The 13,071-nt window shown below is 41.1% G+C and overlaps 3 protein-coding genes and 2 non-coding genes across 5 annotated transcripts; 3 read left to right on the top strand and 2 right to left on the bottom strand.

Moving 5' to 3' along the window:
- Window positions 1-91: 91 nt before the first annotated feature.
- LOC135618057 (stigma-specific STIG1-like protein 1) lies at window positions 92-493 on the top strand. The gene has a single exon (XM_065118958.1). The coding sequence runs from the start codon at window positions 92-94 to the stop codon at window positions 491-493; it is 402 nt and encodes a 133-aa protein (XP_064975030.1).
- Window positions 494-1,444: 951 nt separating this feature from the next.
- Window positions 1,445-1,918, top strand: LOC135618056 (transcription factor bHLH149-like). The gene has a single exon (XM_065118956.1). It carries the CDS (start codon window positions 1,445-1,447, stop codon window positions 1,916-1,918), a length of 474 nt encoding a protein of 157 aa, XP_064975028.1.
- A 2,803-nt stretch (window positions 1,919-4,721) lies between these two features.
- TRNAE-CUC (transfer RNA glutamic acid (anticodon CUC)) lies at window positions 4,722-4,794 on the bottom strand. The gene has a single exon. It is a non-coding gene; the product is annotated as a tRNA-Glu (tRNA).
- Window positions 4,795-4,908: 114 nt separating this feature from the next.
- On the bottom strand, window positions 4,909-4,981 carry TRNAE-CUC (transfer RNA glutamic acid (anticodon CUC)). Its single transcript has one exon. It is a non-coding gene; the product is annotated as a tRNA-Glu (tRNA).
- Window positions 4,982-6,819: 1,838 nt separating this feature from the next.
- On the top strand, window positions 6,820-12,122 carry LOC135617025 (beta-amylase 3, chloroplastic-like). The gene is made up of 4 exons (XM_065116884.1): window positions 6,820-7,464; window positions 10,515-10,725; window positions 10,817-10,933; window positions 11,042-12,122. The coding sequence occupies exons 1-4, from the start codon at window positions 6,902-6,904 to the stop codon at window positions 11,831-11,833; spliced, it is 1,683 nt and encodes a 560-aa protein (XP_064972956.1). The 5' UTR covers window positions 6,820-6,901; the 3' UTR covers window positions 11,834-12,122.
- The last annotated feature ends 949 nt before the right edge of the window (window positions 12,123-13,071 follow it).

Genomic DNA, 13,071 nt, shown 5'->3' with positions numbered 1-13,071 from the left:
TGATCGTACGAGCCAGCAAGCATGCAGATTTCCTGTGTATATATCGCTACGATACCAGCTGCCTTCTTCATCTTCCACTGATCTCTGAGCCATGGCGATCACGAGATGCATGTTCGTCGTGGCGGTGGCTCTGGCTCTGGCTCTGGCTGTGGCAGTGACGGTCTCCCTAGCCTCGCCAACAACTACTGCAACAGGAGTAGGTCATCTTCTCGTCGAGCGCAGCCTGAGAGCTGCGGCGACGTGCAGCAAGTTTCCTCGGATGTGCCACGCGAAGGGCAGCCCCGGGCCGGACTGCTGCAGCAGGCGGTGCGTGGACGTGAGCACGGACAGCCTCAACTGCGGGCGGTGCGGCCGGCGGTGCCGCTACGGGTGGACGTGCTGCCGAGGGAGATGCGTGAACATAATGTACGACGCGAAGAACTGCGGCGGCTGCCGGCGCCGGTGCCCGAATGGAAGCTTCTGCAGGTACGGGATGTGCAGCTACGCTTCGTAGAGAGAGTGCTGTCGCCGCTTTCGACCATACTTACCGTTCTGTTGTCAACTTTGGTTCAGAATAAAAGTAAATTAGAAAAGGAACATTTTAAATAAATAAATTGAAATGGAATGGAATGCCTTCATTTTGATTTAAAAAAAATATAAAATTAGGTGACAATTCATCGTAAATAAATTTGGTAAATTACCTCTTTATTCTATAATAAAAATAAAAAAAAATCATTTTGATTTTATGATTTTTATTCTATAATAAAAATAATACAATTTTATGCTGTAATTGTATTATTTATCGATTGTGTAATAGTGCGTAACCACCCAAATGTCCATATCCTATGAAGGAAGACAAATGAGGGTTGATTCTGCTGTCTAGAATGATTCATGCAATCCTACTTTATGATTTACGACTAATCAAATGGATTTATGATAATAATATTTTTATTTTTCTTTACCTTTTACAAAGATACACACCATCTGCCTCCTGTTCGTGTGGCAATCATAAACAAGGCGGAAGGTTTGGGTTCTCGATATTGAATGTTTCGTACGGCGCATTGATCAATTCCGATGATGATGGCTTGACATCGAGTTACGTTGCGGCTGTCCGTACGATGACGTCCTGAGAAGGCTAATCATTCGCACAGAGAATAATAAATTGAAGGAGGACACGCCACTCGTTCTTAGAACCACAGAAACCCGAATCACATCGCCATCAATTAAGAATATGTTTCGACAATGACCTGTTGAGCGTAATTTCCAGTGACGTGTCACCTAAACTGGAACTGTTCATTTCTATCAACTTTGGACCCCACCAGAGATGATAAAATTGATACCTTCACTGAATTAATTAAAGAAGTAAATACTGCTTTATTTGAATAAATCCATCCCCAAACCTCATCTCTTCCTTAACGAACGAACTCCATTTCTATCCATTTCTCCTCGCACCCACCGTCGCACAATGATCACCGCCGCCTTGATATCGAAGCGAAACCCGCAAGGCTCGACATCGGAGAACAAGTGGCGGACCGGCGCTCGAGAGCGAGCCTACCGCCGCCGGCTCCTCGAGGCCCTCTGCCGCGCCCGCGGAGGGAGCGCATCCGGCGCCCGCGCAGTAAAGGAGGCAGCGGACTCCGCCCTCGCCATCACCGCCCGCGGCCGGTCCCGCTGGAGCCGCGCCATTCTGTTCGGCCGCCGCGGCGGCAATCTCCTCCTCAAGGCCCGCGGCAGAGTTTTGGTCCGCCGAGGGAGGCCACGGATGGTAGCGGCGCCTCGGCCGGAGGGGAAGAGAGTGAGGGACAGCCTGCGTACGCTCCGCTGGCTGGTGCCTGGGTGCCGGAAGGTGTCGACGTCAAGCCTCCTGAAGGAGTCGGCGGACTACGTGGCGGCGCTGGAGATGCAGGTGAAGGCTATGCGCGGGCTCTTCGGCGTCTAGCCTCCTGAAGGAGGCCGCGGACTACGTGGCGGCGCTGGAGATGCAGGTGAAAGCTAATCGCGCGATCGTTGACGCCCGGGGCTGCGGTCCAGGGCGGCTACCCGGAGACGTTATATATATGTATAAATATATAAATATAAATATATATATATATATATATGGCTCTACAAATTAGCCCAGTAAAAGAAGTATATAAATTTGTAGAGCGCGTGGATTAACAGTAGTGTCTTGAGAAGTGATACTGTCAAATAATATAAAATATGGCATACTGGTATTTTGTGTTATTTTGAATATTTTCCCATTTGATTGTCTAACACAATAAGGTGATCGTGTACATGGCTTTTATTCATTTAGATTTATGCTTTCAAAATTTGGTATTAGACTGGTTGGCTAGGATAAATAATAAGAGAATACATTATTATCTAATGGTCGTGGAGTCAATGGTTCTACCATGGAACCAAGTACTCAATTTTATTAAATTCTATTATTGAATTCTAAGGGTAAAATTTTCTTATTGAATTTTAAGAATGAGATGCTAACATTTGTATGTAAGATGTTGATTGAGCATGACAAATGATTTTTTTTAAAACTCTTTTTAATATAATATATGCCTTAGATTGAGCATGACAAGTGAGTATTTGGCATTAGAATATGAATGTCTAATTATCAAAAAAGATAAAAAGGAATTTCCATTCATAAACAATTAAGTGTAGCCACAATAGAAAATAAAATGAACATGCAGGAGTAAATTCCACCTATTAATCTTAGCAATCAAACATCTGCTTTATCAAAAAGAATAATTTGAAAGCAAAAAATCAAAATTCCAGATTGCAACAAACATCATATCAGGTGGTGGCCACCACAGCACACGGGCATTGTTAACCCAAACGATAGCATTACCCTCATGTCTGATATCAAGAATTCCAATAGAACAAACAAAATACCAGGAAAAATATGTAGTTTTAGGGGGGAAAACCAGATGCTCTATCAGCTTTGTCTAAAGATATACAAATGCCAATAAAACAAACAAAAACCCACAAAAAGCATTAGGTTTTGGGGGACAAGATTGTCTTCTTGAATATGCTTCATCAGCTTTGTCCAAAAATAAGATTAAACCACAGGAGATATAAAAGTGTATTTAAATAAGTCAATTAAGAATTTATCAAAAACAAATTTCCGCATAGAATAGTGTATTTATATAAGTCAACTAAGAATTTTTTGAAACCAAATTTCTAAGTGACTCCTCTTTCTGATAGTGTTTGCTGCCTCCTTCCCCCATCTAGTTCTCAGACTGCCCAAAGTATTTTATTTTGCTTAATAATCTCAATAAAAAGAGATATTCTACTGACCAAACAATATCCACAAGGATATCATTATACTAGTTTTAAGCTATAACCATAGACTAGAGGCTACAAACAGGATCAGGGCACTGCCATAGTGACAGCTTTAAACAATTTATATTACTATTACTATTATCAAACCATTTAATTTACTCTTTCTTTTGCTGTTAAAATTTATAAATACTTCAAATAGACAATTACTTATAACCTGAACCAACTCCACCTTAATGATTGCTACATCTTTGGGCTGTCATTTCATTGAGAATCATATGGTCTGTATCCAACTCCCTAATTCATTTGCATGTTCAAAAATGTTCAAGGAAGGGTTTTCCAATCTAGACGAGCTTGTTTTCCTATTAAAAAAATCATTAAACAAAGAAAACAGTTTATTCTCTGAGGGAATAGAATGTACTAAAAATTTGGTGTCCTGTTAGGAGTAGGCCATTGTTCATCCTAATAAAAAAGATTCTTCTTACGCTAAAGGAGAAGATGAATAATTCTTCTTACTTATCTATGCTCTTTACTCTTACTATTGAACTCAGAAGCAGCCCATAATTCCACAAAGTGGCATGCAGCAATAAAACCAGTATCTGCAAATAGAGAAGTGTTTCTCACCAGAAGAGTCAAACAAATAGCACGAATCCCTTACAGTCCCCTCTCCACCTAATGCAAGATTAAATGGTGACCATGCCTAAAAAAGACAACGAGTTGCAAAATTTAGCATGATGCTAATCCACAAAGAAACTGGGAGAGAACATTTCACCTTTTTAACAACAACAAGCTTCCCAAATCCACTAGATGGCCTTCGAGGCTTGTCCGATTTCATCAAGTACAATCTAGCATAGCAACATTGCGCAGCTACATGACATCAAGAACACCATACAGGCATCACTATTGCAAAGGAAACACTAAAATTAAGATGATAACTGTCTATGGTCAGTTCAAGAGAGTTGCGGTCCATGAGGATCTGAAAGATGGCATCAAACAATCTCGTTCGCAGGAGCAAATCGAAAACCAACATGAGAACTATATATCGGTACATAGACGGGAGGGACCGGAAGGAGAAGGTACCAATAGGGAACCGAGGCGGCTCGGTCGAGAGGGAGGCGGATCGAACAACATCCAAGAAACAGAGCCCTGCAAGGGGAGAAAGGAGAAGAAGCAATCATAAGGCGTGGGGGAGATAGTGATGATGGGAAGGGGGTGGGATCAGAGTATGAGCCTTCGTGGACGGAATCCTTGATGTCGGAGGAATCGAGCACAGCCATGGTGTTCTCTTATCACACATCGGTGTTGGTTACTGCTGCTGTTGGAGGAGGACGAGAGGAGGAAGGAGAATTAAAGAAGAAAAGAACCCTAATTTGATTCGACTGACGAGAGGGAATATGGCAACTAGGTGGCTTATAAAGGAAAGAAGAATCCGCGCCAAAACAGGAACAATATTATCTCGAAGTAATAATAAATTCCGTTGCCGCGATTCGAACCCGGGTCTCTCGGGTGAGAGCCGAGTATCCTAACCAACTAGACTACAACGGAATTACATATTATTAGGAAAAGTAAATTAAACTAATAAGGAAATTAGGTGGATTATAAAGGAAAGAATCATCGGCAACAAAACTGGAACAAAAATTATTTCGAAATAAAAACTAATTCCGTTGCCGGGACTCGAACCCGGGTCTCTCGGGTGAGAGCCGAGTATCCTAACCAACTAGACTACAACGGAGGTGCATATGACTATCCAAAATAAACTAGAATAATAAGTAAGTTCCTTTAGCCAAATATTTATTATAAGATATCTCCCCTATTGATTTATCACAAGAAAATAACTCTCCTCAAAACCTACCTCACGGGCCACATCACAATTCTCTCGAATAGTTCCAAGTGATAAAGGGCCATAAATATTATTAATTGGTGAGTTAGTCTAGTTGGTTCATTGTCGAAGGTGTAAGCTCACCATAGTGTCTCATCCTTACTGATGTCGAGTGCTGATGTGACGGACCTACAAGAGAGGTCCATTGGAGGATAGTTCATCGGGGGTGATCTAACTTTGGAACGAAGAGGTTGAGTCGAGGAACGGGGGTCTCCCCTGCTGCAAGGTCATCTCATAACGATAGAGTCGTTTTTTAGCCATCAATAGTCCTACACAATAGGTCTATATTAGGGGCTTCTTGGCTCGACTTCTCCACTGCTTAAGTCAACGTAAGAGAGAGGAGGATAAAGACAATATTATGAGCTATGTAAATGAGAGAGAAGAGAGAGTATTTGCCTACTTCCTCAACTTCATTTAGGGCATGACTTTTATACCTAAGAGTCGAGTAATCTAGTCATTTATTAGCCAAGGCTCCCCTTACTCTAAACGACAAATGCATTAATGAGGACAGCTTGCTGTCAGTCATTAATATAGTAGCATAGCTCGAGATCTCAACCAAGAGGTATCAAGTTGAGGCTTTTTGTTATTAATGTTCGCTGGTTTTATATCTTTATTGTTTATTAGTCGACCTAATAGAGAGAGTTATAAAGTACCAATATTATCATCCTTATCATTCAGAAAAGTTGAGGTATGCTATCATTAATGATCATCGATTTACATGCCTTTATTGTTTGTTAATCCATATAATGGAGAGAGCCGGAGGGTATTAATATTATCCCTATCAACCATCCTCTTCAAAAGCCGAAGGGACAAAGGGCCTTGGTTGCTCAATCAGCTCCCTCTAGATATTCGTCTTCAATTTTATAAGATAGATTAGTAATTAAAATATATTAAAAATATGATTAGATAAGGAAAGTAGTCAGGGATCAATTCTTACTTATAGTCTCCCTTTATTAGAAGTATTATGGAGGAATCGACTCATCAGACGTTTCGAATGCCAACATTAAATTATACGATAGAAGTTCAAATCCTTCTAAATATATAGTTATATTTACTTCGCAAATGATATAACATACTCTCTTATTTGCTACTCATACTCAATAACTCTACGAGAGATGATAGGAGAATGATTCTATAAATTGCCCTCAGAGTTAGTCTCTTCAAAGAGTTCATGGTAAATTATAATTAATACTTGCATTCATCACTTTTAAAAGGTTTTTATACTTGGTCACCTCCAACTATATTCCCATAGTTACTATAAATTTTCCCAATGTCAATAAACGAATTTAGACACCTAACATTAAAAAGGCAACCAACTAGGAAGTCGACTTATAAGTATTTCCTTTCATGCCATGCCAATTCTGATGCTTCTCGCATTGACTGGAATGTGTTTTGAAAAACTCATGCTACAACACTTCACGTTCTTTGTTTTTGCTGCAAGCTTCTACACAGGAGATGAGGAGGTGTTACTAAGGGTGTTGTAAATCTACTAGAAAACAGATTGGGTTTTCGATTTTAGTTTTGTGAAACATGGCACGAGGACGACAGGCTCAACAAAGGAGATGGTAGAAATGCTAAACGCTGTCGTCGTCTTCTGAGTTAATAGAAAGCCTTTTTCTGTTTCGGAAAAAAATAAAATAAAAAATAAAAATAAAAAGGCCCAATAAATTGGCCTCCATTAGAAGGAGGCGAAGGTCAAGAAGATGCCAAAACAAACCTCACCAAATTACTTCTCCTCCCAAGACCCCCCCAGCGCTTCAAGAACCCGCTCGAATGACGGTGATCCCGGCTCCACCGCCGCCGTCGATCTTCGCCGTCGCGGCATCCCCCGGCCGCCCCCGCCCCGCCCCCTCCTACGTCGCCGCTCCGCCGCCCCTCTGCCTGTTTTCCGGCCACCGCCTCCTCTCCCCCCTCCGCCTTGCCGTCTCTTCCCGCCTCCACTTCTCCAAGCCCTCCTCCGGCGCCAACGGGTCTCTCGAGGGCTCGTCGTCGTCCTCCTCCGGAAGCGGCGGCGAGCTCCACCCCGCCCTCCCCCCGCCGCCGCGATCCGGTCAGGGCGCGCGGGTGTTCGTCACGCTCCCGCCCGACGCCGTGGGGCCCTCGGGGCAGATGGCGCGCAAGAAGGCGATGAGGGCGTCCTTCATGGCGCTTTCGGCGGCCGGCGTGGAGGGGATCGCGGTGGAGTGCTGGTGGGGGATCGTGGAGAGGGAGGCGCCGGGGGTGTACGACTGGGGCGGGTACATGGATTTGGTCATGTTGGCGCAGCGCTGCGGCCTCAAGGTGCGAGCGATCATGGCTTTTCACCAGTGGGGGACGGGCCCCGGAGACCCTGGCTGGTCTATCTCCGATCCTACTCTCTTGAATTCTTGATTTCCTTTTTGCATCTTACTCTACAATTCTTGCATTTCAAAACCTAGTGTCCTCTAATGTGCTTTCAGATAAGAGTGTTGTGTGGTTTTTCGCGTTCAGCATATCTGGGTTTCTTTCAGGTGCTTTAAGCTAACTGACATGCTTAAATCAATGGTGAAAACCTATTTTACATTTCTTAAAATGCTGTAGCATTAATGGCTCATTTCCTAGTTACTATACTTGATACAAGTATGCACATCCACATCCATTTATGATGTTATTGTAATGTCATGGTTAGATTAGAGAAGCAGCTGCTGTAACTTTCTTGAAAAATAAACTCATACTTAATTTGCATGCGGACAAATTATCTTGTCATCGCTCATGCATGCATATGTTGCATATGATGCATGCATAATCTACCAAAAAGAGAACAAGATTTCCTTTGTCTTTTCTCATAACCTTAAAGCAAGGAATTCAATTCTTTACTATGTATCTTAGTAAGGCACTAAACTAGATAATCAAGAAATTTAAATTTATGCTACTTGTATGAAGAACAGTGGCAAGAAATCCGTTTTAGAAAATTAACGATCATTTGGTTGTTGAATAAGCTGAAACCAATCATATACCGAAAATAAAATCCGGTACAATTTTGGAAACATTGAGTCCGATACGTTGATAGCTTTAAGCTGCAGTCTTGGTGCAATCCAGTCCTAATATTTGGAATTATTTTTTCTTGAAAATTTATTCTAGTACAAATAGTAAATGCTTTGCAAATGCAGTTTTACATTTATATGAGAAAAACTTCAGTAGTGTCAGCTTAGTAAGTGTAAAAGCACTGTGTATTTATTATCATTCTTAAGTTTTCTTACAGCATGCGTTTCTCATCATTTGAAATAAGATGATGGATTGACTGACATTATCCATGTATTGATATTGGGACCCACTAGGCTTCAAAGATTGTTTGGTGTTTAACAAGTTAATAAAGAACAAATAGGCTAGCTTAGCTGAAAACTTGGATTAAAGTTTTGTTTGACTGAGACAAAAGACAGTGCAGTGTGTTATAACTTTGTGAAACCACTTTCAATGAGGTTTTTTTGCTGAATTTTGGGTGAAAGAGATGATCTTTTGTTGGCATTGCATTCTATAAAGAAAATAGCTTGGGTTTAAGTGTATTGGGTCACTTGGTTTTAGGCCTATTAAGTTAATGGATTGATTTCCTTGTAAGGTTAGGTGAAAAATAATAAATGCAGTTTTGTTTAAGCAGGCACTAATCCAGGTGTTGACTGGGGCACAAGTCACCCCTTTTTGGTCGGTCCAAGTGCAGTACTGGGCTTTCTACCCTGTTAGCCCTATGAACCAGGCATACTGCCTTGTAAGCCCAGGCTTATCGTCAGCATTGGCCCATGCCCAGCATTGCACTCCCCTTCATTCTCTCCTCCATTGTGGTTCCTCCTCATCTTCTTCTTCCTCCTCCTCTTCTTCTTCTCCTTCTCCCCCTCCCCTCCCCTCTCCTCCCATCTCCCCATCCCTCCACCCCTTCTTGTTACCATGGTACCTGCCGACATATCATGTGTTGATACATTGGCATGGACAAGAAGTGTACTGTGCCGGTACCGGAACTATCAATGTTTGGGTCCATGGTGTGAGTCATCATTGGATTGGGTTTCGCTTGTTATCTATCATGCATGGTTCTCGGTTACGAGTTGGATTTTAAGCTTTGGCGAAGTCGACGAACTTTTGTTGGTGAAAGATTGTGACATAGTCTCACGTTGGAAGTAACGGGATCTAATGTAAATAGGCTTAAGCATTTTGGAGCATGCGGTTTGGGTCTATCATGTTAATTGGTCGATTATCCTGTCAGGCTACATCATGGCTGTTAATATTGGGCAGTGATTTTTGCGCCAAGGTTCAAAAACGCCCGAGATGTTAGGTGTTCGCTCGAGCGAAGCGAGACGTTAAAATATAAAAATATACAATATAATTAATAAATATAATTATTTAAATAAAAATATGATATTAAATTAAGAAAATCTTGTAAAGTTACAATATCACATTAACAAAAAGTCTCAAAATTCAAAATAATAACAATAATTTCAAATAAATAAAAAATTAACGGTATTAAAATAAAAAATAATATATTATTAATCTAATAAATAAGAATACTATTACTAGTATGCAGTTAGTAGTATACTGTTAATATACTATTAACAGTATACGAAGTGAGAAGAGTGTGAGTAAGAGGAAGATCGAGACTGCTGACTGAGAGCAGTGATAGCGGTAGCAGCGAGCAACGGGAGCGGCGAGCGATGACAGTGGAAACGAGAGTGGGAGCAGCGAGCAACGACAGTGGCAGCAGCAGCAGCGGGAGCGGCGACAGTGGCAGCAATAGCGGTAGCAGCAAGAGCGGGAGCGACAAGCATAGTTAGGGTTGGGAAGTCACAAGAGGAAGGCTGATATCGGTGCTTTAGTTGGTTCGATTGAACCAACTAAAGCACCGGAGACCGAACCAGACCTAAAACGCTAGTTCAGTCGCCTGGTTTAACCCGGGCGCTCACCCGAAGCCCCCGGCGCCTGGGCTTGGGCGAGCGCCCAAGCGGTGCCTCTTTGAAGTGCGTCGTTTGGAAATGAAGCGAGGCGCTCTGGCCTCGCCTCATCTCGCTCGAGCGCCTATAGAAATCATTGATATTGGGGAATTGTTTAAAAAATGTTTTTGAGGTTTCATAGATGTCTTACTCATTTCATATATGTGCCTAAAATTCTACAAATTTCTAATAGGATGGTATTGACTGTATAAAGTGCAAACAGCAGTGGATGATATTTAAAACAATTGTTTTATTTGAAGTTGCATTAACTATGCTGCAGACTGACTATAAAATAGAAATAAGTTTACTGCATAAACCAGAAGGAAGTTTGATATGTGAATTTGCATTTTGTTTAAAGATTCTGATGATAATGATACATTGTTTAGCATTTTGGCATCTGTTCTGTCAATCTTGGCTTTGCTTTCTGGGTACTAAAATTATCTTCCCTTATAAAGGATACCTCTCCCGAGATGGGTACTTGAAGAAATGGACAAGGAGCCAAATTTGGCTTTTGCCGACAGGTTTGGCAGAAGGAATAAGGAGTACATCTCTTTGGGATGTGATGTTTTTCCTGTTCTAAGGGGACGATCTCCAATCCAGGCTTATTCAGATTTTATGAGGAGTTTCAGGGATACATTCAGGGACTTCTTACGAGTTGTAATAACGGTAAGATTTTAAGACTGACTTTTACGTGCCTGCTTCTAGACTTTTTCTCATTGATTATTTACTCAATTCATCTTATTCTGCATTTTTGCAGGAAATTCAAGTTGGTATGGGCCCTGCTGGTGAACTTAGGTATCCTTCTTGCCCATCTGAGAAGTTAATTCGAGCAAGGGCTGCAGCCGAGCTAGGAGAATTTCAGTGTTATGATAAGGTCAGAGAGCAGTCAGCTTTTGTGAACACTAGTACTATGGCTTTTGATGTTTCATAGTGTTCTTAGTAATATGGTTTTTGATGATTTAGTTTCTTGTCTCTTCCTTAGTATATGCTGGCATCACTAAGCGCTTGTGCTCAAAAAGTTGGCATGGATGAGTGGGGATATGGTGGCCCTATTGGTGCGAGTAACTTCCCACAGAACCCCGAGGAAACAGCTTTCTTCAAAAGTGATGGTTCTTGGAACACCCCTTATGGACAGTTTTTTCTTGAATGGTACTCAGGGTTGCTTCTTCTTCATGGAGAGAGGTTGTGCATGGTGGCTGATGTAATTTTTTTGGGCACTGGTGTTCAGATCTCTGCAAAAGTTGCTGGCATACACTGGCACTATAGCACAAACTCACATCCATCCGAGCTAACTGCTGGTTATTACAATACCCTTATTCGAGATGGCTATCTCCCAATAGCCCGTATGTTCAGTCGGTACAGAATGACACTGTGCTGTATGTGCTTCGATATGCGAGACTCAGAGGAAAGTAGCAATCCAAGGAGTAGCCCAGAAGGATTTCTCAGGAAGCTTATATATACTGCTAGGATGTGTAAACTGCCCCTTACTGGTGAAAACTCTTTTGCTAGGTTGGATGAGGCATCTCTGGATCAGGTTGTAAAGAACTCCAAGCTTTACTACGGTGGTGTTTATGAGGCCTCATTATCTTTTAACTATGTCAGAATGAATAGAAATCTCTTCGACTCTCATAATTGGAACCGCTTTACCAGATTCGTGAAGCGGATGTCAGATATCCAAACCTTTCGGGCCAAATTAGATCTCCGAGGAACTGAATCTTTTCTCTCTTCTACTTCTTTTGCTGAGGATGTTGGACGAGCTTTGGTGTGTCACTGATAAGCTCTTTCCTAGCAACTTTGATTTTCTCTTTTAATTTTTGTGAACATGACCGAAACGTGGAATCAAGTACACAAGTGGACAATTTGTGGCACCTTTTTGTTGCCAAAAAGACAATAATGTCTGTGCTGCCTCCTCCCATGTGTGTGTCCGTAGGTTTCATGTATATTCCAATCCATCCAATTCATGGTTTGGTTCTTTTTTTTTTCTCTTTTGACCCTTTGTTCTACTGGACCCAGACTTTGGAAGTTCCAAGTTTTCAATACACAAGAGCTGCTTTTTCATGAAACTTTTAGAATCATGGTGTGGCATTATCTCACCTTTAAATCCTTCACATCTTGTTTATTTCATTATATTTGAAATTTATGAGTGTTCAATCTAGGTATAATCTTTGTGGCTTCCTATCTAATGCTTCTACTACTGCATTAGGCATGTGTTTAATCACAATTTTCATATACTTAGTGAGGCGAACTATGCATATTTAATTTCCACCTGGTTAATTCCTGGTCCCTCTGGTGTTTTCTACAAGGCCAACAATTAGTATGTATAATTTCTGTTCTAAGTCGCATGATGTGTATTTATATTATCTGAGAGATGCCTAAGATGCATAACTCACATTTGTGTTGTCACAGTTTATAGAATCTGTTACTAATTAGTCTATTTCTAACTTCACTGTTTTTTTTTTTTTTTCCCTGATAGAATTAATTGTTGCTAAAGATAATAATATTTCAAAGGTAGAAGAGAGTCTCCTCCATCATCATGGGGCGATTGTTGGGGTGGGAAATGACGCGGAGGAGAGCGATGCCCATAGCATTTGGAGCAATAGGTCATCCATCACATAACTGACGATGTCACAAGGAGACGATAACGGAGAGGTGATTGACAAACTCGACATTCAGGGAGGAGGGGTAAAGCGTGGTGTCGTGGATGCATCTGCCATGTCTGTCTATCATTAGATAGGAGAAGAGATAGGCCACTCTTCAAGGAAAAATTAATTAATTTTTTTAATTTAGTAATTAATTAATTAAATTTTTTATATTTCGACTGCATAAATCAAGAATTAGATTTCAGTTGGCGATTTATTTTTTTGATTATATTTCTTATATGAGAAAATGAATTAACTCACTAAGGAGGAAAAAACAAACTCTAATTTAGAAAATTTAAATTTTCGATAAAAAAAAATGAATTAAAGATTCGGTGATTATATATATAATACGAAAAATTGTAAGGGCGAAGAC

The sequence above is a fragment of the Musa acuminata genome, chromosome BXJ2-7 (genome assembly GCF_036884655.1).
Source record: "Musa acuminata AAA Group cultivar baxijiao chromosome BXJ2-7, Cavendish_Baxijiao_AAA, whole genome shotgun sequence".
Taxonomy (NCBI): domain Eukaryota; kingdom Viridiplantae; phylum Streptophyta; class Magnoliopsida; order Zingiberales; family Musaceae; genus Musa; species Musa acuminata.
Note: the sequence above shows the minus strand (reverse complement) of the source record. Positions and strands in the feature narration are given on the sequence as shown.

Excerpts from the sequence above, each read along its gene's own strand:
- LOC135618057 (XM_065118958.1), top strand. The coding sequence starts at position 92 with ATGGCGATCACGAGATGCATGTTCGTCGTGGCGGTGGCTCTGGCTCTG.
- LOC135618056 (XM_065118956.1), top strand. The coding sequence starts at position 1,445 with ATGATCACCGCCGCCTTGATATCGAAGCGAAACCCGCAAGGCTCGACA.
- LOC135617025 (XM_065116884.1), top strand. The coding sequence starts at position 6,902 with ATGACGGTGATCCCGGCTCCACCGCCGCCGTCGATCTTCGCCGTCGCG. Across the intron at positions 7,465-10,514 it reads GGCCCCGGAGACCCTGGCTG|GATACCTCTCCCGAGATGGG; the intron begins GTCTATCTCCGA and ends TCCCTTATAAAG. Across the intron at positions 10,726-10,816 it reads TCTTACGAGTTGTAATAACG|GAAATTCAAGTTGGTATGGG; the intron begins GTAAGATTTTAA and ends GCATTTTTGCAG.